The sequence below is a fragment of the Microcaecilia unicolor genome, chromosome 1, assembly GCF_901765095.1.
Source record: "Microcaecilia unicolor chromosome 1, aMicUni1.1, whole genome shotgun sequence".
Classification (NCBI taxonomy): domain Eukaryota; kingdom Metazoa; phylum Chordata; class Amphibia; order Gymnophiona; family Siphonopidae; genus Microcaecilia; species Microcaecilia unicolor.
Genome location: NC_044031.1, coordinates 127,299,326 through 127,324,067, shown reverse-complemented (window position 1 = coordinate 127,324,067; position 24,742 = coordinate 127,299,326). Strand labels below are relative to the sequence as shown.

The 24,742-nt window shown below is 43.0% G+C and overlaps 1 protein-coding gene across 1 annotated transcript in view; it reads right to left on the bottom strand.

Annotated features, from left to right (window-relative positions):
• Positions 1–13,846, bottom strand: part of SRI (sorcin) — a 46,640-nt gene extending 32,794 nt beyond the window's left edge. The window contains exons 1-3 of the mRNA XM_030200034.1: positions 13,739–13,846; positions 7,165–7,239; positions 2,115–2,184 (exon numbers count right to left, since the gene is read on the bottom strand). Coding sequence (XP_030055894.1) covers positions 2,115–2,184; positions 7,165–7,239; positions 13,739–13,762 — 169 coding nt within the window. The 5' untranslated portion in view covers positions 13,763–13,846. The remainder of the gene's footprint in view (positions 1–2,114; positions 2,185–7,164; positions 7,240–13,738) is intronic.
• Between the last annotated feature and the right edge of the window lie 10,896 nt (positions 13,847–24,742).

Below are 24,742 nucleotides of genomic sequence, written 5' to 3'. Positions count from 1 at the left end.
TCTTTCCTGCTCCTGAAGCCACCACTGGACCACCAGGGCCCTTCAAGATAAGACTGGGAAGGGCCTACTGAGGCTTGGGGGGCTGTGGTGTGTAGGAGAGGCAGCAGCTGTGGCATTGGGGCGGGGCCCAGATCACTGTCAATCCACCTTAACACATGCAATTGATAAAAGCATCCCGGAACTCTAGCAAATGTAAGCATTAAAGTTTAGCTGTGAATCTAATATTGCTCCCAAAGTCATCATGAAATTGAACAGGATTATGCATTCCAGTCCTCCCCCACCTTTTTGACGGCATCGCTAAAAATCTTGATAAGATTCAAATTGAAATCATGTGCATTCACCCACTGAGAAATATCAAAACAATGTAACAGTTTGCACAACCAGAAAAATGCACATCGAAATCCTCAACACTGTACATAGCGGCAGCAGATACAATTAAACATAGCTGACAATGTGGGCCTTTGAGGCACCCCTGCACTCATCTCACAGGTAGCAGAAACTATAGCCACCCATTTTACAATCATCTGTCTGTTCTTCAAGTAGGATGCAAGCCAGTCATATACAGTGCCTTGCACATCCATAGTCCAAAGCAGCTGCAATAAAATATTTCAAACAGTATCAAATGCAGAGGACATATCAATGTATGTTATGATCTAAGTGCCAGGAAGTTTCTCTGTAAATATTTGATGGGATTCAATGTACATTATTCAACCCACTCACACTGTCACTAGGACAAGACTCGCTTTAAAGGAGTACTCTATAAGATTTGATTAGCTACGGCATACCTAGGTGCCCAAGACAGGAGGCCCGTGAAATAGGCAGCACAGCGAACACGTTCATGCTTCAGAGTAGAAGCTTATTTAAACTCGTATATGAATAGTCACATCTTAGCAATTCAGACATTGAAACACATATGGAAGAGAACCCCATGTTAACAGTTCATGTTTATGGTACAGAAATGTGCACATGGTTATGACAAAAATCATCTGACTTTGCTTCAAGCCCATTATTAATACTTGGGCAGTCCATTACTTCCTGTGGAACAGCGGATCCTAAACATGTCCTTTGGAGCATAGGAGCTAGTTGTTCAAAGGGATTGTGGGTACTAAATCCAAAAGTTACCTCCCCCTGTGCACAAAATTTGCTCAATACTGGAGATATGCAAGCACCAACAGAGCTACCACCTTGCTATAGCAAGCATTCAGATTTCCAGGATAGACACATCCCAATATGCATGAAAGATCTGCATGCAAGTGTGAATTATCTTGAAAACCTGACCAGCAGGTGCTCCTCAGAAGAGACTTTACAATTACTGCTATAAGAAAAAAAAAAAAAAAAAAAAGCTAACAAAAGAGAGGCCCTCACTAATAATTCAACATAGAACAGTTACATTCCATTTAAGGTCAATGCAGATCACAATAAACATCGTATTAACATTAACGCCATAGAAAATCTGAACATACTGGATTAAAAAAAAAACAAAAGAACCCCCCCCCCACACACACACACATCAGTAAAACTAAAACAGCATACATTATTTTTGGAAAAGCCAGGTTTTCAGTCAACATCCAAATAGAGAGAAAGATTTAGGCAGAGCATTCCAAAGTTTATCACTATTACACATTCTTTGAGGGAAGAGATTTTACTTCTTGGGCAGATCATAATGTTTGCTGCAGCTTAGTAAAGGACCCTATAATACAAATATTAGACAAAAGGATTTGAGGCTGATTTATATTAAAGGTTCTCATAGATATAGAAAATTAAAATAGGTTTCTAAAATGCCAAATCTCAGAAATCTGGAAATGCTAAGTTGAACAGTCCACAAAGTGGGAAGTATATGGTAAAGCTCCTAGTTAATTTGATCTATTACTTCTCAGTGCTCCAAAATTCAAAACTAAACATTTTCTCTTGAGAATTTTTGTTTTCTTACAAGGTTGAAAAAATTTTTTTTTTCCCAAATCTCAGATAAATGGATTAAGTGCATCAAATGGCAAGCAAGGAATGCTACATTTCTCAGACAGCTAAGCAGTAAAGTGAAAACAGCAGCATAATATGGAGGGGCCAATACAGCCACAATACACACCACCATTCTCTATTAATTAAGTTTAACTTACGTTTGTATCCCCCAGCTAACCCCGCCTGGGTGAGACATCGCTGCAGCTCCTCTGCATCTATTTGCCCATCCTTTGGAAAGCAGAAAAGGAGTCTTAATCTTTGTTTTTTAATCTTATTTTGTCATAATGTCTAGATTTGATGACAGTGCAAACAGCAAAATATGACTCCCTACCAACACAATTAATACAGTGCATACAATTCCTCATTTGAACAGCAGCAATCTAGGACATTGGACATCTCCAAAAAACCTAAGACAAAGGAAACAAGAATCTATAACAGCTATTTTATGAAAGAAATGATTTAAAGTGTTACCAGGCAACAGTAAGCAAAGTGATTCTGGGCCTATCCTTACTCATGGCCTGACTACTGCAGGTGGAGGAAAGCTCTGAATCATCCAAGTAAGTGTTCGCATGTAAACAAACATTAACTTCATTTTGCTTACTGTGGCTGAACATTTGTTACAGAGGTGTGTTTATGGGAAGTTCCTTACAGGGAGGTAACCATTAAACGCAATTACCACAGGGCAAGAAACTTATGAGCAACTGTTCACCTTGCAATTAATCTTTAGCAAAGGTGAAAGCTGGTTGTGTTAAAGGTGACTGACCCAGCCAAACAAACCTCATACTGAAAAGCAACAAATCACAAAGACTTTTACAAGGCAAATGCGACGTACTACAGTAACCAACACAAGCCCCAAGTATATATGCTACTGCATGTTTTCTGGGGATTAAACAAGTTCTCCCATTTCTAATCCCACTATTTTCACCATTCCCTTCCCAAACAGCATTCCTGAATGGCTTCATAGACTGTATTCCAAAAGCTGGTCCAAGAAAGTTATATTGGATTAGTCAAGCACTAGCTGCATTACCAACCTTAGATCTGACTAAGATAAGTATAGTTTAGTATTAACAGACAGACTGGGAACGTTTTTTCATGATTGCATTAACTTGCTCCTCCAGCCTAACTGCAGACGTTATTATGACTCCCAAACCAGAAGCCTTAGTGCAGCTTGAAGCATTAACAGGACCTACCTTATGGCCATACTTAGGTGGGGACTGTTCCATACACCAATCCACAAAAAATTTTTTCTGGGCTAGGTATCCTCCACAAACTCTTTACCAAAAGATTTGTCAACAATACAAAATTTCTGCAACAGGTTCAGTTTTGGGGACATAAATTTGGGTATCAGCAAATTGTTTATTAAATTTAATATACTGCATTAGTTGCAGGCAAATTAAAGCCTTTTACAATAAATATTTTAAAAAGTAATAAAACAAACAAAAAAATGCCATTTGCAGATATTTTAATAGATAAAGCTCATCTGTTCTTTCCCAACTCATTTTTTTTTTATTACATTTGTACCCCGCGCCTTCCCACTCATGGCAGGTTTAATGAGGCTTACATGGGGCAATGGAGGGTTAAGTGACTTGCCCAGAGTCACAAGGAGCTGCCTGTGCCTGAAGTGGGAATTGAACTCAGTTCCTCAGGACCTAAGTCTACCACCCTAACCACTAGGCCACTCCTCCACTACAAAGATCAGTTTCAAAAACATATACCCAATCCAACAAGAAAGCTAAATGGTCAAACATACAGACACAATCCAGACAATACAGGCATTCACACATAACAACATAGTAAGTGACAGTAAGTAAGACCTGCGATCCATCCACTCAACAGTCTCATTCATTCTCAATTCTAGACTGAATCAACAACGAACGTGATATTATATACCTGATCATGGTCGGTCTTTGTTGTTTCAGGAGGGACATTGCCCATAAAAGTCTGCCTGGCTCTATCCTTATGTTCCAACTACAGGAGTTGCTGTTGAAGCCTATTCGAATCCATCTTGTCATTTGCAGGACACAGACCATAAAAGGATGCGCGGCACTGTCCTCACGTTCCAAATTGCTGAAGTATGTCGACGCTCTCTACAGACCATTCTAAGCCGCATTGCTATATGCGGACTCAGACCGTACAAGCCAGCCTAGCACCAGTCTTAGTTGATATAGTCAGAGTTGCCAACTAAGCACCACTTGACATGCAAACATTTGCAAACCTTTAAGCTTTGTTTTTTTATACCACTCATTTTCTAAATTAGAGATCCCCTGTGTTCATACCATGCCACCATGAATTCCGCCACAGTTCTCTTCTCCACCAGCTCCCTTGGGAGGACATTCTAGGCATCAACCACCGTCTCCGTGAAAAAGAATTTTCTGACATTACTCCTCAGTCTACCACCCCACAACCTCAAATCCTGTCCTCTAATTATACCATTTTCTCTTCTCTTGTCCCTCCTCTCCTCTAGGGTATACATATATTCAGGTCTTCCAGTCTATCCTCTAGGTTGTATGTATGTACATTTTTGTCACCTTCCTCTGGACTGCTTCAAGTCTTCTTACATCTTTAGTGAGAAACGGCCTCCAAAATGGGGCCTCACCAACGACTTGTACAGGGGCATCAACACCTTTCTTCTGCTGGTTACACCTCTCTATATAGCCTAGCATCCTTCTGGCTACAGCCATCGCCTTGTCACACTGATTTGTCACCTTCAGATCATCAGATTCTATCACCCCAAGGTCCATCTCCCTGTCAGTGCATATCAGCCTCTCACCACCCAATACATATGCCTCTCTTGGATTTCTACTCCCTAATTTTTACTCCCCAGGTGTATCGCTCTGTACTTCTTTGCATTGACTTTTAATTGCCGATTATTCTTCTAACTTTTGCAGACCATTTTTCATAGTTTTCCCACTCCCTTCAGAGTGTCCACTCTGTTACAAATCTTGGTATCGTACAAAAAAGGCAAACCTTACCTTTCTAACCCTTCGGCAATGTCACTCACAAATATACTAAGCAGAATCAACCCCACCACCGATCCTTGAGGTACTCCACTACTGACCTTTCCTTCCTCTGAGTGATTTCCATTAACCACCACCCTCTGGCATCTGTCAACCAGTTCCTAATCCAGTTCACAACGCTGGTCTTAAGTTCAGCCTGTCAAGTTTATTTAAGAGCCTCCAATGAGGAACGTCAAAGGCTTTGCTGAAATCTAAGTATATTATATCTATTGCACATCCTTGATCCAATTCTCTGGTCACCCAGAGACACAGTTTGAAAAGCCTATCCTCTCTACTATCAGAGCTAGGCAGGAACAACCCAATCTATGTATACATAAAAACAATTGTGCAAGATTGAAACTTAAACATCCTCCCAATGTGTTAAAAACCAAGAGATTGGAAAGTCTTGAGAAACTCAAAGACTTCACAGGCCGACTGCACCATTTTGATCCTTTCAGTATAATTAAAGGAAGTAAACCAGTCTAACACTGCCCTTTTATCATTAGATGGCCAAGTCTACCTCCAGTGTGGAATCCACCAGATCAAACAATCAAGAAGTCCTAATCACTATCTAATGTTTTTAAGTCCTCTAGCAAGGTTGCCAAACTGTGCCACAATCTTTCCTAAAGCCACGCTAATAACTAAGTGGAATCTTTCAATGTCCAAATGTTCCTGGACTTGAACAATGACCAAACGCTCCACCGATTGACAACATGGTGATTGCTGCTCAGTGCTGCTTTCTTGGTAAGAACCAAGCTTGCCTACTTTAAAGAGGGGTTCAATTCCCTTAAACTGTCTAGACCTATTAAATCTAGTGTTAACGTTCCCCTCAAAAGATCTAACAATTACAATGGACAAAGGTCCAGCTGGGAATCAGCTCTACAGTATAACTATCCATCTTAGTATTTCTTTAAAATTTTCGTTAGGTTCTCTGATTGAATTCCTGATAAGCAGAACTCATCTCACTTAAGACATTTTCTTGCTTTCTGCAACAGTTCTAAGAGGCCTTTAATATTTTTGATCTCATCAGCAAAATCGTGCTAGTTGACATGTCATATGGTGCTAAGGAAACTTGTAAAAGTTACCTCTCTTTACTGACAAAAATAAAGAAAAAACCTCACACCTCATCTATAGAAAAAGTTTATCTTCAATGATAAACAGATGTATTCACAGAACTCCTGACATGTTTATTTTTTTGTTATTAGGTCCCATGTATACAGCAAAGAATCCTCCTAAATGTACAGGGCTGAAGAATGTAGCCATCTCCCATCCTGTCAAGCATGTTTACTATTACTACAGCACCACAGAATTTCAAACAAACAATTTATTCTGGGTTCACATCTGCTCAGCTTATCAAGAACTGCTGTGGAAGTGCCTAGTATTCAGAGCTAGTCTCATGATGGCTGAAATATCTCTTGGACTGGCCAGTTCTTGAGGCATAGACGGTGCTGAATTTTCATTTTTTTTTTCTACACGAGGATACACAGTGCTATATTTGAGCACAATACCCCATCTTTGGGGAGGATTTAAACTTTTCAAGCTTTGATTTAGCAGCAGTCCAAATGCTGTAAAATACATTCAGGGGAGAACAAAAGATCCCCCCCCCCCAAATATTCAAAGCCATTTAACCAGCCAGGAATAGAACCTGGCCGGTTAAATGGCACTTAGCTGGCTATCTGGCGATATTTAGCAAGGGATAGCCGGCTATCCTCTGCTGATTATTCCCAATTAGCAGCTAGGAGATAGCCGGCTATATCACCAATATAGCCAGCTATTCCCTAATATTCAATGTATAGCTGGCTATTGTAAGCGGCCATATCAGCCCATGTAAACAGCTGGCATATCTTTGGCCAGTTTAAAAACTTAACTGGCTGTTTATGAATATCGACTTAGCCAGTTATCTTTAAACCAGCTAAAAGTAAACCGCATATTCAACACTGGTCATTGGAAATGGCCTGACATTGAATATCTGGGCTCACCACCAACTGCAGGAATTAGCCAGGCTCCCTCCTGCAGTCTGAATATCAGCCCCAAGCTCATTACGGATCAAAAGTCAAAAATAATGCTTTGGTTCAATAAAACCCAAAGTTACTCTGCGTGCATATGTGCATCCACACCTCTTATGAAGTGGAAAGCAGTTTTTACATGTCATCTTGACTTTTAAAACCTTGACAATTAGGCATATTTATTTATATTTAGAAAGGTAACTCACCTGACCAGCTACTGAAACAAAATATCCATACCATGGGTCCTGAGCTTGACCAGGTCCACCTGGAGCGCTGCCATACTATTGGACAAAAAGTAAAAATAAATTAACACATCAATGATTCTGGCCACTGATGAAAGAATTCACATTTATGCACTCACCAGCACCCCTAAGAAATGGGTTTCTGCATAAGTGATCTACTAAATGCACCCTACTTGGTCTCAAAGCCATATTAACAAACTTAGGGACAGAGAAGCTCTTAGTTTCCAGACATCTTCCGTCTTTGACCATGTTAACCATCCTATCCTTCACCAGCAGCTCTCACCATCTCTCTCTGGAGGTGTATATTCTTTGTTCCAATATTATTGGGAAGGAAGGTCTTTGTTGATCTCAGATACTTTCAATAGTCCTGGAGGTTTCTCAGGGTCCTATATTAGGCTGTCATGAAATGCCTAGCACCATCTGGTGTTAACCCTGCAGCCACCTAAAGGGTCTTTCCCAGCACTGCTCAGGGCTGCCTGCACCTGTGCTCCACACTGGCAAACCTTTAATCCCACTTCACTGGATTTCTCTGGCCCCTGGGCGAGTCTCCCACCTGCAAGTTAATTCCCCGGTAGTTTCTAAGGACACTGGGGCCACAATCCCAGGGGTTCCACAGTTCCTAGAAAACACCCACAGACCAAAAACACAACCACTATGATTCTTAGTCAGTCCAGGACAGCATAGCTAATAGGTTTATTATCAGAAAAGTGAACAGTGAAAGTCTCTGCATTCCAAATTCCAACGCCTTTGAGGATAAAATGGTTTATTTCTAAGTTAGATAAGATGTCTGGAAAGGCTAGTTAATGAGCTAACACTGAATACTGATATTTCATACTATCATCTTTTCCTGGTATTCAACAGCACCTCCTCTTCTTCCACCTGCAACAGTGTGCAGCATTTAAGACTCAAGTGAAAATTTTGTAGGATAATTACCAAAAAACATCTCCGTTCATCTATGAATTTCCGATGTCCAGAAGTGCTTTTTTGCTCCGTGTGCCACATCGTCATTGTGTACCATTTTTATTCATGTTCTTGTAATTTCTCAACTTGATTACTGTAATTCTCCATCATGCCTCAAATGACAATGGGAAGACTGTTCAAAATACATCTATTAAACTGCTCTTTAGTAAGAAATTTGATCACATAACCCTCTTCTTCACTTCCAAGCACTGGCTCATTAGTTTTAGGGTTCCTTTTAAAGGTTCTCTCCACTACACAGTAGGTTTCATATATTAATCTACCACCACTATCTAGTCTGCTTAGCTTTTCTTCTCAGAGGACATTCCATTCTTCCTAACATGTTAACTATTCCATCTCACTTAAAACTGTCTGCTATACCCACATCCAAACCTAATGAGTTAATGTATGTATAGTGACGTGATGAATGTTTCTCTTAATTATATGTGTTTTAGAATATTCATTATTTATATATATTTTAATAATTTGATGTATGACATCCTATGTTTTTGGTTTGTACATTATTTTATATTCATGATTTTATGTTTGTCTATTTTTAGCTCCTGACGCAGCCCCTTTGGGCGAAACACGGCCTGTGTCAGGCTTTATTCTGGTATACAGTATCATTAATAAATTTTTTGATGTTATACTGATCTGCTATATATATATATTCACTCAAAGAATTAAAATAGGGGGACCATTTAATTTCCTCTTTCAAGGTCTTAAAATTGAAACAAAGGAAAATGAATGCAATTTTAAGAATTGCCACTCTCCCCCCACACCCTAACAACAACAAAAAAAAGTCACAGGCACCCCCTTCCCTTCCTCTTGTCCAGTGTATGTTTCTTTACAGTGGTGGAGGAATCCTTGGCTGCTTCAGCTTTGCCAGCTAAACAATTACAATTGTGCACACACTGACAAACATTTATTTGAAAATGACTGCCTCTCAGCAATTTCCACATTACTAGTTTCAAGGACAGTTCAGAGTGGAGATCAGGATCGCTGTGATCCTCCGGATCCATACCTCTTGCGAGATAAGGAGGCGATATTGTTGTTGCAAGACCAACATAGGTTTTTAGACTTCTAAAAATCAGAGGAGCTGAACTGGAAAAATCCCAAGTGCAAGGTCCCTCAAAACTTTTCAACTGACGCCTAGAGAGACGACTTCTGGCAACTAAGTGCACTTGGATAAATGTCAGGACTGTATTCTCAAACATTTTGTTTTAACTTTAAAAGGAGTACAATTCCTAATAACTAGTCAAACAATGTATTATGTTTGTCTAGTAAAAAGATGCTGCTTTAACAATTTGCTACAGGTGTGTGCAAACAGTTAGGCACTCCTGGTCAAAAAGTATGTTTCAAGTAATCCCTAAGGGGCCCTTTTACTAAGCCACGCAAGCGTCTATGCGCGCCAATATGGAGTTACCACCCGACTACTGTGTGGCTCTTGCGGTAATTTAATTTTTGGCGTGCACCCGAAAAATATTTATTTTGGGGGCACGCGTAACAGATGCACGCCAAGTGGCATTTGACGCGTGTAGATCATTACCGCCTGGATTCTTTACTATTAGGTCAATGGCTGGTGGTAAGGTCTCAGACCCAAAAAGGACAAGTGGCAATTTTGATTTTGCCGCACGTCCATTTTCGGCAAAAAAAAAAAAAGGCCTTTTTTACAGGCACGCTAAAAAAATGGATCGGCGCATGCCCAAAACCCGTGCCTACACTACCACAAGCCATTTTTCAGCATGCCTTAGTAAAAAGACCTGTCAGTGAACAGCTGATACAGAGTTCTATAAACCTAACATCTTTCTGCTAATTCACAGAAAAGTGAATATGGTAGGTGCACACTTTCAGTCTGTACCTTGTAGAACCTCCTTTGGCAAAAGTAGCTTCTGGATATTTTCTGTAGTCAGTTAAGTCTTTCTTGCAGAACTTTTCTAGCTCAGAAATATTTCTAGGTATCTTTATGTTCTACACTTTATAAGTCTCCCACAGGATTGTCAATATATTCAAGTCTGGGACTGAAGCCCGTTCCAAAACCATCTTTTTTTCCTGTAAGAACTTCATGGTTGGGTTTCAGGTACATTTTGGATCACTGAATATTTCAACCTCACTCCTACCATAGGTATAAAGCGAGCTTCTTAGCCTTTAGCTCACTCTAATTCTGCAAAACTTCCCAATGCAAATTTGTGTAGAATTTCCACAGCTGGCAGGTGCTGGAGCCTGACCAAAAAAAAAAAAAAAAAAAGGACATTCCAAGTGCCTTCCTCTTCCTGTAACACACGGCTCCAGCAGTGTGATCTGTCTGGAACCAAATTGTCCTGCTGCCTTTATGAGACTGAGCAAAATACAGAAGAACAAGAACGTCGCAGAACAAATCACACTCGGGAGACCGCGAAGGTGACAACGATGCTGTGTAGTCTAGAAGATTTATTAAACAGCACTACACCTTGACTCAACACGGCCGTGTTTCAGCCCACTGGCCTTCCTCAGGAGTCTCCTTGTGTTATGTACAAAAGTCTGTCTGTATCTCTGGTTGTGATGAAATGTATCAATACCTACTGTAGTAATGACTAAAAATAAAAGAGAGATGGGCGTGAAGTGCTACAGACAGTGCCGCCTGCTCACTGTGCATACGCTGTAAGAACTTCTCAAGACTAGTGATGCTCAGTTTCAGTCCAAAGAATGACAGTGAGAACAGCACAGGATTTCAAGGCAGCTGGGATATTAAGAGGGGCTGGGGAAGAGACTAGGAGAAGGGACTGTACATGAATGGGAAATATGAGCTAGAAACAGGCTAATAATGAGTGTGTGTGTACATGGGGAGTGATCTGTTTAAGGTTAGGTCTCTTGATTTCATTTGGCAATTTGCAGAGTTCAAGAGTTCAAGGTAGCACCCATTTTCATTTGCTGACATTTGTACCAACAAATACACCTCTGTTGACTTCCTGAAGCTACCAATACTTCTGCCTGCAGCTCGGAGTTCCCCTAGGACTCACCTGCTAAAGTGAAATCACTAAAAGCCAGAAGCCTTATAGCGCATTATTGGGAAAAATCTGTACCAAGTTTTTAAAAGATTTTGTACCTTTGTGTATTAACTACTACACCAAAGACAGCAATTATATTGTATTTTGATAAATGTAGAATAGAGATGTTTGCAGAATTTTTAAATATTGTATGCATAATTCCTCCAGGAGTTTAAAAAGAAAAAATCCCCACAAACTGACAAGTTGATTACAGAAGCCCAAGGTTGTTGAAAGCAGACAGAACAAATCACAAGCTGAGATGTTAGATGGGTCAGAATATTTAGCCATACAATTGATACAATTGTATTTATTTATTTGTTACATTTGTATTCCACATTTTCCCACCTATTTGCAGGCTCAATGTGGCTTACATAGTACCATAAGGCATTCACCAATTCCAGTATCAACAAACACAAAGTGATTTTGTGGTAGAATAAGGATCATGTGTGACAGCCGTGTTGGGGAATCGTAGAAAGGAAGAGTTATTTTATGACCATTACGAGCATTGGTTTAGTTGTGTTGTAGGGTTCAGGCCTTGACCAAGTAAAGCCCTAATAAGTCACTAAACATTTTGGACATTAGCCATCTTAAAATTAAAAAATAGCCAGAGCCACTATGCATACTCACAGGGCCGGTCTAACCCGGTAAGCGGGGTAAGCACCGCAGGGGGGCGCCTGCCTTCAAGGGCGCCGCCATACCGCGCCACCCTTGGGGTTTAAATCTTTAATTTACCTCCGTCCCAGCAACCACGTCATTTGAAAGCCCTGCCCGTCTCTAGCCTTCTCTCCCTTCGTGAGTTCATTCTGCAGAGTCCCGCCTTCTGATGTCATTTCCTCGAGGGTGGGACTCTGAGGGAACAAACTCATGAAGGAAAGGAAGGCTAGAGACGGGCAGGGCTTTCAAATGACGCGGCCGCTGGGACAGAGGTAAATTAAAGACTTAAACCATGCTGGGTGGCAAGAAGAAAAAGGGGGATGTTGGGGGGAGAAGAGGGTGGGCAGGTGGCCATAAATGGGAGGGGGATGGGGGCGAAGGAGAATCGCTGGGCAGGGTGGGAGAAGAGAGAAAGGAGATACGGGGGGGGGGGGGGGGCCAGAGACCCTAGGACCGGCCCTGCATACTCACTGTTTGAATACCATTACTGCATCTTTTTAGGCATCATAGCTTTGGAATAGTAGACAATCCCCAGAAAGATACTGAACAACTGTAAGTAAGGAGGGAAAAAAAACTCCACTACTACACCATGCCCACCAATCAAACTATGAGAATAAGTATGTGCTAATACTATATATCCAATGCCAAAATTCCTACTTCTTCAATAAGTAATTGGAGGAGTGGCCTAGTGGTTAGGGTGGTGGACTTTGGTCCTGGGGAACTGAGGAACTGAGTTCAATTCCCACTTCAGGCACAGGCAGGTCCTTGTGACTCTGGGCAAGTCACTTAACCCTCCATTGCCCCATGTAAGCCGCATTGAGCCTGCCATGAGTGGGAAAGCGCCAGGTACAAATGTAATTAAAAAAAAAAAAAAAAGATTAGTTTGGGAAAATCTTAAGCACAGCTTACTGCACTGGGGCCAAGGAAAAAGGGGCACAAATGTTAAAATAAAGAGGCTGGAGAGATGAAAGGAATCAAGCAGGGTTACTGCCTAAAACAGAGCTTGCTGCTGTGAACGACTGGGAGAAGCAGAAAGGAACTATAAGTGGAAAAAGATGCTGGATAATGGGGACAGGAGCTATACTAGAGCTGTAAAACAAACTCTGAGGGTGAGAGGAACTAAGGACATGGAGTTAGGAACTCCATATATATCATGGGGTTTTTTTTGTTACATTTGTACCCGGCGCTTTCCCACTCATGGCAGGCTCAATGCGGCTTACATGGGGCAATGGAGGGTTAAGTGACTTGCCCAGAGTCACAAGGAGCTGCCTGTGCCTGAAGTGGGAAACGAACTCAGTTCCTCAGTTCCCCAGGACCAAAGTCCACCACCCTAATCACTAGGCCACTCCTCCTACATCTTAAACACTTATGTCACCTGTCCATTCATAAACAATAAAGAATCATTACCACTGCTGCTCATGCAATTCTGTATGTTGATACTTCTAGGATGGAATGGAAACAGTAAAACATGGATGATAAGGCACCTAACAAGTTTGCATTTGTACCGCTTCCATTTTGTCAGTATATCTTCAGCAAAGTTGATGCCTTTCCAAAAAACATGCTAGTTATTCCATGATTTTCTAAGGTTGTTGCTGTACATCGAGGTGTTTTTTTACACAAAATATACTTGCACTGCTGCTATACCGTGCAGCACGAATAATTAAAATCAGGTTCACTAACCCCGATTCCACAAAACTAAGAAAATCAACCAACCAACTAACTATCCGGAAAAAAAGAGAGATCCCGAGAATCTTAACTATTTTCCCTAAAGAATCATCTGCTAGAAAATACTTCTATTGCTTTGTGAAAGAAACATGCTTTGCAGAGACTGCACAATCTACACGCACCCAGGCTAGCGATCGCCGGTGCTACTTTGCGTTGTAAGAATGAAAGGCACTCACCACACCCTGGTAATGATAAGCCATTGAACTACTAATATCGCTGATCACTAGAACTCACAGCTATCCCACGAACTTCCGCAAACCCGCACCTTATAATACAGCCACACCCACCCGAACTCGCCCCCCGCGCTACCCGGAACAACACAAACAAACGTCACACGGGCAACCCCCAAGTAAGTGTGTGTGTGTGTGGGGGGGGATAAGGGTTGGGGAATTCCAAGGAGGGGCCAGGATGGGAAAACAATATGAAATTGTAATATGAAGGCTATTATTATTTTTATTCCCACGAACGGAACGAATGATTCTCAGAGAGTAACACTGCACGCCTGCTCTCCCCATCTATTAACTCGAATGGTATACGCCTATAAAGGGTTTGGGGTTTTTTTTTTTTGCCTAACTTTATTTAGTGAGCTTGGAGAGCGTGTGGCACAGAGAGCTATTGATTTCTTGTCTATTCTAACACAGACCCTCCCTGGTGAAGTTAGCTAGATTTAGTGCACAGATTTTAAATTTATAGCTCAATGTGAGTTACATTTAGGTTACAGTAGTATTTCCCTGTCCACAAAGGACTTACAACCTAGGGAGTCCTTTTAAGATGCAGTAAGCACTAGCGCCTGTTTTATCATTCATGGGACACCAGTGGCGTAGCCAGAAGGCAATTTTTGGGTGGGCCAACAGGTTGGATGGGTGGGCACTAGAGTTGCCAACTTTTTTTTGAAAAAGAAAAAAAACAGCAAACCTGATGCACCCATGCTCTGTCCCTACCCCACTCCCCATAACTTCAATGAGGGTTGCAGTGCAGGCTTCAGTGGCTGCAGGCCAATTGAGAGCTAAGGGAAGTACAATAGACTGCACTATTCAGCCCCACTGAGCCATGGTCCTCCAACACATATATGGTATTGAAGCCAAACACATTCTGCATCCAGAGAACCTCCTGGCCGTCCACCAACAATGGATACAGAGCACAGCAAGGACAATTCACCATAAAACTCATCATATAAAGAAATTTTTTCTAGTGTAATCTCAATTACAGACATATTATAAATTAACTTTAAAAAATCTATAAAACAAAAGTCACTCAGAACCTAGAACAAATCTACCATGCCAACACTAACTTCCAAAAACAAAGATCCTACCTATGAAAAAGAAGTGCCTTAAATATTATAGTAGGGCCCTAAAATACAAATACATTTATCAGGAAAGCTGAACAAGCCAAATTACTACAGAATGCTACATTGAAACTTCATGCTAACAGAATACCTCAGTCACACACACAAGACACAAATGCCAAATACAGAATAAGTGACCACAAACTCTAGAAATATAAATTAAACGGAAACCCCAAGAAACTAGACCTTGCATGTAGTACACCACCAGAGAAACAAGAAAGAAAGGCACTTGCTCCTGTGCAAAATATAAAGATGGCACATGCCAGGGATGGTGTTAGGGGATGCAACTAGGGCAATTGTGCTTGGTTCCTTGGCCAGAGAAAGCCTGCATGCTGGAAGCTGAAGGAGCAGCCTGGTAATGGACTTTGGGGTCCTTTCCTAGATTTCTGTCCTGGACCCCAGCCATGTTTACCATCAACTTTGGCAAGATGTACATTCCAAATCCAACATATTATATTCACAACATTGAAAATAAAATATTTTTTTATACCTTTTTGTTGTCTGGTCATTTTTTCTCAAATCATATTGGTCCCAGTCTCTGGTTTCTGCTTCCCTCTGTCTTCTCTTAACTCACTTGCCAGGGTCTCCTATTTGACATTTCTTCTTTCTTCATGTCCATCATCCATCTCCCATCTCTGTTTTCCTATATTTCCTTGTTCAGTATCTCCCCTGTGTTCATATCCCCTCATCCATCATCATTCCTCTGTGCACCTATGCACCCCATGCCCAGCATATCCCTTCTGCATTCCTATTCTCTCCCTTGTCTGGTATCTCCCCCCCCCCCCGTGTCCATATACCCCCTCTCCAGTGTCCAGCATTTTATCTCTATTCTATATCCCCCCCCCCTTGGTCAGGCATTACCCCTCTGTGCCCATGTGCCATCCCCATACAGCATCTCACATTTGTGTCCCTGTCCCCATGCTCCCACCTAATGCCCATCATCTCCCTTCTGTATCTGTATACGTCCCTAGGTCCCCTTTCTCCCTCCTCCACACCAATGTGTCCCTCTCCTCCCTGATCCCACCCCAACCAGCTTCTCTTCCTCTCTTTCCTTCCCCTTATGCATCTGGCTCTTTCTCCCTGCATCTCTCTCCCTTCCCTCTGCATATCATCATCTGCATATCCAGCACCTCTCCTTCAGCCCCCCCCCCCCCCCACACACACACACAGGTCCATCATCTCTCCCTTTCATCCAGCCCCCCTACATGTTCAGCACCTCTTTCCCTTTCATCCAACTCCCACACATATCCAGCACCTCTCCCCTTCACTTCAACCCTCTGCATATCCAGCACTTCTCCCTTTTCCCTCCACCCCCCTGCATATCCAGCACCTCTCCCCTTTCTTCCACCCCCCCTATATATCCAAAACCTCTCCCTTCCCTCCAACCTCCCCTCTGCAAATCCAAAACCTCTCCCCTTCCCTCGGCAAATCCAAAACCTCTCCCCTTCCTTCCAACCTCCCCTCTGCAAATCCCAAAACCTCTCTCTCTCCTTCCTGCCAACCTCCCCTCTACAAATCCAAAACCTCTTCCCTTCCCTCCAACCTCCCCTCTGCAAATCCCAAAACTTCTCTCCCTTCCCTCCAACCTCCCCTCTGCAAATTCCAAAACCTCTCCCCTTCCTTCCAACCTCCCCTCTGCAAATCAAAAACCTCTTCCCTTCCCTCCAACCTCCCTTCTGCAAATTCCAAAACCTCTCCCCTTCCTTCCAACCTCCCTTCTGCAAATCCCAAAACCTCTCTCCCTTCCCTCCAACCTCCCCTCTGCAAATCCCAAAATCTCTCTCCCTTCCCTCCAACCCTTGCAAGTCCAGCACCCTTCTGTTCCCTCCCCTCCCTGCCTCCCCTTACTGGGCCAGCACGCAGCACCCCACTGACTTCCTCACCCTCTCCCACCCCTGCCGCAGTGCTTCATTTAATGTTGTTGTCGGCGCTGCTGTTACAGTTTCCCACCCCCGCGGCGGCGCTTTACACTTTACCCGACGGCAACGCTACAGATGCAGCGCTGACGTCCGACGTCCTGCTCCGGGGCCTTCCACGCTGATGTAACTTCCTGTTACGGAGGCGGGACGCGGAAGGCCCCGGAGCAGGACGTCGGACGTCAGCGCTGCATCTGTAGCGTTGCCGTCGGGTAAAGTGTAAAGCGCCGCCGCGGGGGGTGGGAAACTAACAGCAGCGCCGACAACATTAAATGAAGCGCTGCGGCAGGGGTGGGAGACGGTCACGGCAAGGATCTGCTTCTGGGCGGGCCTGAGGCTAAACTGGGTGGGCCTGGGCCCATCCAGGCCCACCCGTAGCTACGCCCCTGTGGGACACACAGGCATGCCGCAGTAAGATTCCAATCTGCGCATGCAAACTGAGTGCCAAAAAATATTGTAATTTTTTCTGTGGGCTTGTTGGGGGAAGAGAATACAGTAGGTGGTTCTGTGCTAATCAGTTGCACATCTACAAAATGGGTTGCGGTGCTCACACGCTAATTTTTGTTAATGGCCATGCTTGTTAAAAGACCCTAAGTTTGTACCTGATGCAATTGAGGGTTAAGAGACAAAATTGCAAGATGACAACTGACTTCCACCATGTAAAAAAAATCAATATTATGAGAAAAAAAGACATATTTCATGTAACCCCCTTGTCTGCACACCTAGGCACCTGGTGTAAACCTGGGAAGCTGGGTGGAAGGGGCATACAATTCCTATGGGAGCATTAGCATATAACGTGCATCAACCATTAACATGCGTTAAAATGCTAACCTGCCTATAGCGCATCTTAGTAAACATACCCCTTGGTTTGGGACCAGAGGTGGGACCCAGTCCCAAAGAGAGGTTGCAGCAAGCTGCACCAGACTTTTACTCCATAATTCACTCCACACACAGTCTTTCTGTCTGAACCAAACTTTATTGTCCTTTATCTTCATTGATCAAGTAGTAACTATTTACAGTTCTTTCCTCCTCTTTCCAGACATAGATGAAAATGCAATTAATGGTTACTTTAATTCAGTGCTTTTTTTTTGTAGGAAAAAAGGTACAGGTATTCATTATGGATGGGGCCACCATCTGTGGCCCCACCCCTATAATAGCCACACCCACATTGGCCACACCCCTTATACCAAACATGGTGCATATAAACAGGCATCATTGAAAATAGTATACCAGTATAGAACAAAATAACTTGTGATTTTTTTTCATTATAAATAATTTCTGTACGTTGTTACAGCTCCAGTATACCCAGTGCAAAATAAGACAGCAGATGTAAATTCTCAAATTGGACATATTCCAAACACTAAAATGAAAATAAAATGATTTTTTGTACCTTTGTTGTCTGGCGACTTTGTTTTTCTGATCATGTCAGTCTCAGTCTCTGATTCTGCTGCTCTTTTTCTGTTCTCTTAACTCCATTTCCAGGGCTTCCTTTTACATTTATTTCTTTATTTTCCTCCTTTCTTCTTCATTTCTTGCCCTACATCCATAAGTAAAAGCTGGATCCTCCGTGGAATTGATTGGAGGAGGTATAACGTGGATCCAGCTTTTGCCTATTTTCTCCACCCATGTGCAGTTTTTCTCCTCTCTTCTCTTTCCCTTATCTCCATCCATGTACATCTTCTTCCTTTCTCTTTTCTCCCCTCCATTCACGTCCAGCATTTCTCTTCTCTCTTCCCTCCCCTGTATCCATATCCAGCAATAATTCTCTCTCCCATCTCCTCCATCCAAGTCCAGCATTTCTCCTCTCTCCCCTGTCCACCCCTCATTTATCCATGTCCAGCAATTCTCCTGTCTTCCCTGCCCTCCCCTCTATCCATCCATGCCCAGCGATTCTCTTTTCCCTGCCCTCTCCTCACATCCATGTCAGCGATTCTCCTCTGCCCCCTGTCCCCCCCGGCCATCCAAGTCCAGTGATTCTTCTCTCTCCCCTGCCCTCCCCTCTCATCCATGTCCAGCGATTCTCCTCTCTCCTCTGCCCTCCACTCTCATCCATGTCCAGTGATTCTCCTCTCTCCCATGCCCTCCCTCCCATCCATGTCCAGTAATTCTCTCTTCCCTTCCCTCTCCTCCCATCCATGTCCAGCAATTCTCCTCTCTCTCCCCTGTCCACCCCTCCCATCCATGTCCAGCAATTCTCCTCTGCCCCCTGTCCTCTCCTGCCATCCATGTCCAGTGATTCTCCTCTCTCCCCTGCCCTCCCCTCTCATCCATGTCCAGCGATTCTCCTCTCTTGTCTTTCCCTTATCTTCATCCATGTACATCTTCTTCCTTTCTCTTTTCTCCCCTCCATCCATGTCCAGCATTTCTCTTCTCTCTTCCATCCCCTGTATCCATATCCAGCAATAATTGTATCTCCCCTCTCCTCCATCCAAGTCCAGCTTTTCTCCTCTCTCTCTCCTGTCCACCCCTCATTCATCCATGTCCAGCAGTTCTCCTCTCTCCCCTGCCATCTCCCTATCCATCCATGTCCAGCAATTCTCCTTTCTCTCTGCTCTCCTCTCCATCCATTCCAGCATTTCCCCTCTCTTTCCTGCCCTCCTCTCCCATCCATGCCCAGCGATTCTCTCTTCCCTGTCCTCCCCTCCCATCCATGTCCAGCAATTCTCCTCTGCCCCTTCTCCTCCCCTGCCATCCATGACCAATGATTCTCCTCTTTCCCCTGCCCTCCCCTCTCATCCATGTCCAGCGATTCTCCTTCCCCCGTCCTCCCCTGCTATCCATGTCCAGCAATTCTTCCTCCCCCCCTGCCCATCCTCCTTCTCCCCTGCCTGCCTGCTTGAGAGTCTGGACCCCAGCCAGCATCAGCCAGTTCAGCGATTAAGAGAGGCTGCCGGTGTCGGGGCCTTCCCTCTGCAAGTCCCGTCTATGCAGAAACAGTTAGTTGAAATAAGGTAGGCGGGACTTGCACAGGGAAGGCACCGACGCCGGCAGCCTCTCTTAATCACTGCCGAGTTGCTAAAGAAGAGGGTTGCGGAGAAGAGGGGGGCGAGCAGGACTCACCGGGAAAAAAAAGGTGCCAGTATGCCATACCGGTGCGTACCAGCACAAAAAAATCCCTGCTTTAATTCCCAGATGGTTAAACCAACACTCACAGTTTAGGATATCTGCTGTTCATATTGACAGATGTTAAACATATTATCAGTGCTCAGTTTTTATTCACTTACAGTTTTCCCAACCTCCAGTTGTTGGCAGGTGGCTCCAGTACACAAGATGGTAATAAATGATAGATTGTTATACCCTTCATCCCTGTATAGATGGAAAAAGGCACCCCAGTTGTTGTAACAGAAACACAAACTGACGTCCTGCTCCTTTCTTTTAGGATTTAGGGGCTGATGCATAGCGGCACCTGTTAAATATGAGTGCCATGATAAAAATTACTGAGGGGGGTCTTTTACTAAAGATTAGCTCAAGTTATCTGGAGCAGGTTCCATTTTATTGCTATGGGCACTGCTTCAGATAACTCGAGGTAATCTTTAGTAAAAGACCCCCTGAGTCACTAGAAGAGCAATCCATATAACATTTATAACAAATCTTATTTGCTGAAGGAAGAGCCAAGTTTAAAGAATATTATCTACGAATAGGCCGAGTAATATAACTGGACTAAATTAATGTGGTCTGATGGACTACAACCATAAAAAATTTTATGGACTAAACAAACCGTCAAGTCCACTCAACCAATGAATATCCCTAAACAATGGAGTCACATGTTCAAATGTCTTACAGCTAAAAATTAATCTCACTGTGCAATTCTGCAGCAATGAAAGCCTTTTTAAAAGAACCTGATTAATGCCAACATACAAATAACTACTGTACAATAGTCCAGATGTGACAAAACTATAGCCTGTACTAGTATTCTAAACTGTTGAAAGAAAGGAAGATCTTATAGCTCTAATCTGTTTTAATTTAGCAAACACCCCTTTTTACAAATTAACAACTTGGTGTTTAATAGATAGGACTAGGGGGCATGCAATGAAGCTACAAAGTAGTAAATTTAAAACTAATTGAAGAAAAATTTTCTTCACTCAATGTGTCATTAAACTCTGGAATTCGTTACCAGAGAATGTGGTAAAGGCGGTTAGCTTAGCGGGGTTTTAAAAAGGTTTGGCCGGCTTCCTAAAGGAAACGTCCATAGACCATTATTAAAATGGACTTGGGGAAAATCCACTGCTTATTTCTGGGATCAGCAGCATACCATCTATTGCACTTTTTGGGTATTTGTGACCTGGATTGGCCACTATTGGAAACAGGATGCTGGGCTTGATGGACCTTTGGTCTGACCCAGTATGGCAATACTTATGTACTTACTACTACTATTTAGCATTTCTATAGCACTACAAAGCGTACGCAGCGCTGCACAAACATAGAAGAAAGACACTCCCTGCTCAAAGAGCTTACAATCTAGTAGACAAAAAATAAAGCAAACAAATCAATTAATGTGTAGAGGAAAGAGGAGAGGAGGGTAGGTTACGAGTCAAAAGCAATGTTAAAGAGGTGGGCTTTCAATCTAGATTTAAAGATGGTCAAGGATGGGGCAAGACGTAGGGGCTCAGGAAGTTTATTCCAGGCATAGGGCGCAGCAAGACAGAAGGAGCGAAGTCTGGAGTTGGCAGTAGCGGAGAAGGGAACAGATAAGAAGGCTTTATCCAGGGAACGGAGTGCACGGGAAGGGGTGTAGGGAAGGACGAGTGTGGAGAGATACTGGGGAGCAGCAGAGTGAGTACATTTATAGGTTAGTAGAAGAAGTTTGAACAGGATGCGAAAACGGATAGGGAGCCAGTGAAGCGACTTGAGGAGAGGGGTAGTATGAGTAAAGCGACCCTGGCGGAAGATGAGACGGGCAGCAGAGTTTTGAACCGACTAGAGAGGGGAGAGGTGACTAAATGGGAGGCCAGCAAGAAGCAGATTGCAGTAGTCCAAACGAGCGGTGACAAGGGTGTGGATGAGGGTTTTGGTAGAGTTGCTCAGAAAGAAAGGGGCGGATTTTACGGATGTTGTAAAGAAAGAAATGACAGGTCTTGGCGATCTGCTGGATATGAGCAGAGAAGGAGAGAGAAGAGTCAAAGATGACCCCAAGGTTTCGAGCTGAGGAGACAGGGAGAATGAGAGAGCCATCAACAGAAATAGAAAATGGGGGGAGCGGGGAGGTGGGTTTGGGGGGGGGGGGGGAAATGAGAAGCTCGGTTTTGGTCATATTTAATTTCAGGTGGCGTTGAGACATCCAGACATCCAATGTCAGACAAGCACGCTGAAACTTTGGTTTGGATGCAAGGTGAGATATCAGGGGTAGAAAGGTAGATTTGGGAGTCATTAGCATAGAGACGGTAGGAAAAGCCATGGGATGAGATTAATGAACCAAGGGAAGAAGTGTAGATAGAAAAGAGGAGGGGACCAAGAACAGAACCCTGAGGTACGCCGACAGGCAGAGGGATAGAAGTAGAAGAGGATCCACCAGAGTGAACACTAAAGGTGCGGAGGGAGAGTTAGGAAGAGAACCAGGAAAGGACAGAGCCCTGGAATCCAAGTGAGGACAGGGTATCGAGAAGTATGCTGTGATTGACAGTGTCAAAAGCAGTGGAAAGATCAAGAAGAATGAGGATGGAATATTGACCTCTGGATTTAGCCAGTAATAGGTCATTGGAGACTTTAGTAAGCACAGTTTTGGTTGAGTGGAGAGGGCGAAAACCAGATTGTAGTGGGTCAAGAATAGCATGTGAGGAGAGAAAATCAAGGCAGCGGCGGTGAACAACACGCTCAAGTAATTTGGACAGAAAGGGAAGGAGGGAGATGGGTCGGTAATTAGAGGGACAAGTAGGGTCGAGTGAAGGCTTCTTAAGGAGAGGTGTGACCACAGCATGTTTAAAGGGACAGTCGCAGTGGAAAGTGAGAGGTTGAGAATGTGACAGATAAAAGGAATAAGAGCAGGAGAGATGGCATTAAGAAGGTGGGTGGGAATGGGATCAGAGGAACAGGTGGTACATTTTGAGGAAGAAAGGAGAAGTGTAGTTTCCTCAATAGTAACTTCAGGAAAGGAGGAAAGGGACTTATTTATTTATTTATTTTATTGCATTTGTATCCCACATTTTCCCACCTATTTGCGGGCTCAGTGTGGCTTACAATATATATTGTGAATATGAACATACAATATGTTACAGTTCGATTATGGGTTAACATTGTGAGGAGTTATGTGAAGACAGAGTCAAGTCAAGACATCGTTTGGCGTAGAAACACTGGAATGGTACAGTGGGGAAAAAATAAGGCGATAGAATAATGGCGCAGAACCTTAGGTATAACTATTCTATATGTTGGGGTGTTAATAGTGGTGTAAGTACGGGTAAGAGGGTTCAAAGAGAGTGTATTGATGCAATTCTGTTGGTGCTTATAGGCTTCATGTGTTTTGATCCTTGCAGTAAATTTTCTCAAAGAGAAAGGTCTTCAATCGTTTGCGGAAGTCGGTTAATTCGTAGATCGTTTTCAGGTTGCGTGGTATTGTATTCCAGAGTTGCGTGCTCATATAGGAGAAAGTTGATGCATGCAGTACTTTGTATTTTATGCCTTTGCAGTTAGGGAAGTGGAGATTTAGGAAAGTTCGGGATGATCTTTTTGCGTTTCTGGGTGGCAGGTCTATTAAATCAGACATGTATGCAGGGGCTTCACAGTGAATGATTTTGTGGACTAAGGTGCATACTTTAAAGGTGATACGTTCCTTGAGTGGGAGCCAGTGTAGTTTCTCACGTAAGGGTTTTGCACTTTCGTATTTTGGTTTTCCGAAGATGAGTCTGGCTGCTGTATTCTGGGCTGTTTGAAGTTTCTTCAGTATTTGTTCTTTGCAGCCTGCATATAGTGAATTACAGTAGTCCAAATGACTGAGTACGAGTGATTGTACTAGGCTGCGGAAGACGGATCTCGGAAAGAATGGTCTTATTCTTTTCAGTTTCCACATGGAGTAGAACATCTTTTTAGTTGTGCTGTTTGCGTGAGTTTCAAGTGTTAGGTGGCGGTCGATAGTGACTCCAAGGATTTTTAAAGTTTCGGAGATGGGCAGTTGTAGTTTAGGTATGTTAATAGTGGTAAATTTATTTGTGTTGTATTGGGAAGTAAGTATGAGGCATTGAGTTTTTTCTGCATTCAGTTTCAATTGGAATGCGTCTGCCCAGGTATTCATGATGTGTAGACTTTGGTTGATTTCGTTGGAGATTTCGCTAATATCTTATTTGAAACGAATGTATATCGTTACATCATCTGCATATATGTAAGGGTGAAAGTTGTGATTTGATAGAAGTTTTGCCAAGGGGGTCTTCATTAGGTTGAAAATAGTTGGCGAGAGGGGGGATCCTTGCGGTACTCCACATTCAGGTGTCCATGCAGCAGACGTATTTGACTTTGATGTGACTTGATATGAGCGCAAGGTTAGGAACCCCCTGAACCAGTTTAGGACGTTGCCTCCGATTCCAAAATATTCAAGTATGTGTAATAGGATTCCGTGGTCAACCATATCGAAGGCACTTGACATGTCAAATTGTAAGAGGAGTATGTTGGTGCCGGTAGCAATCATTTGTTTGAATTTGGTTATTAGGGTAATTAGTACTGTTTCTGTGCTGTGATTTGATTGGAATCCTGATTGGGCATCATGCAGTATTGAGAACTTATCAAGATATTTAGTGAGTTGCTTGGTTACCATTCCTTCAGTTATTTTGGTTATTAGTGGAATAGATGCTACTGGTCTGTAGTTAGTTATTTCATTTGCGTTTTTCTTTGTGTCTTTGGGTATTGGGGTGAGTAGAATTTTTCCTTTTTCCTTAGGGAAACGTCCGTTTTGTAGCATGAAATTCATGTGGTTCGTTAGGTCTATTATGAATTGT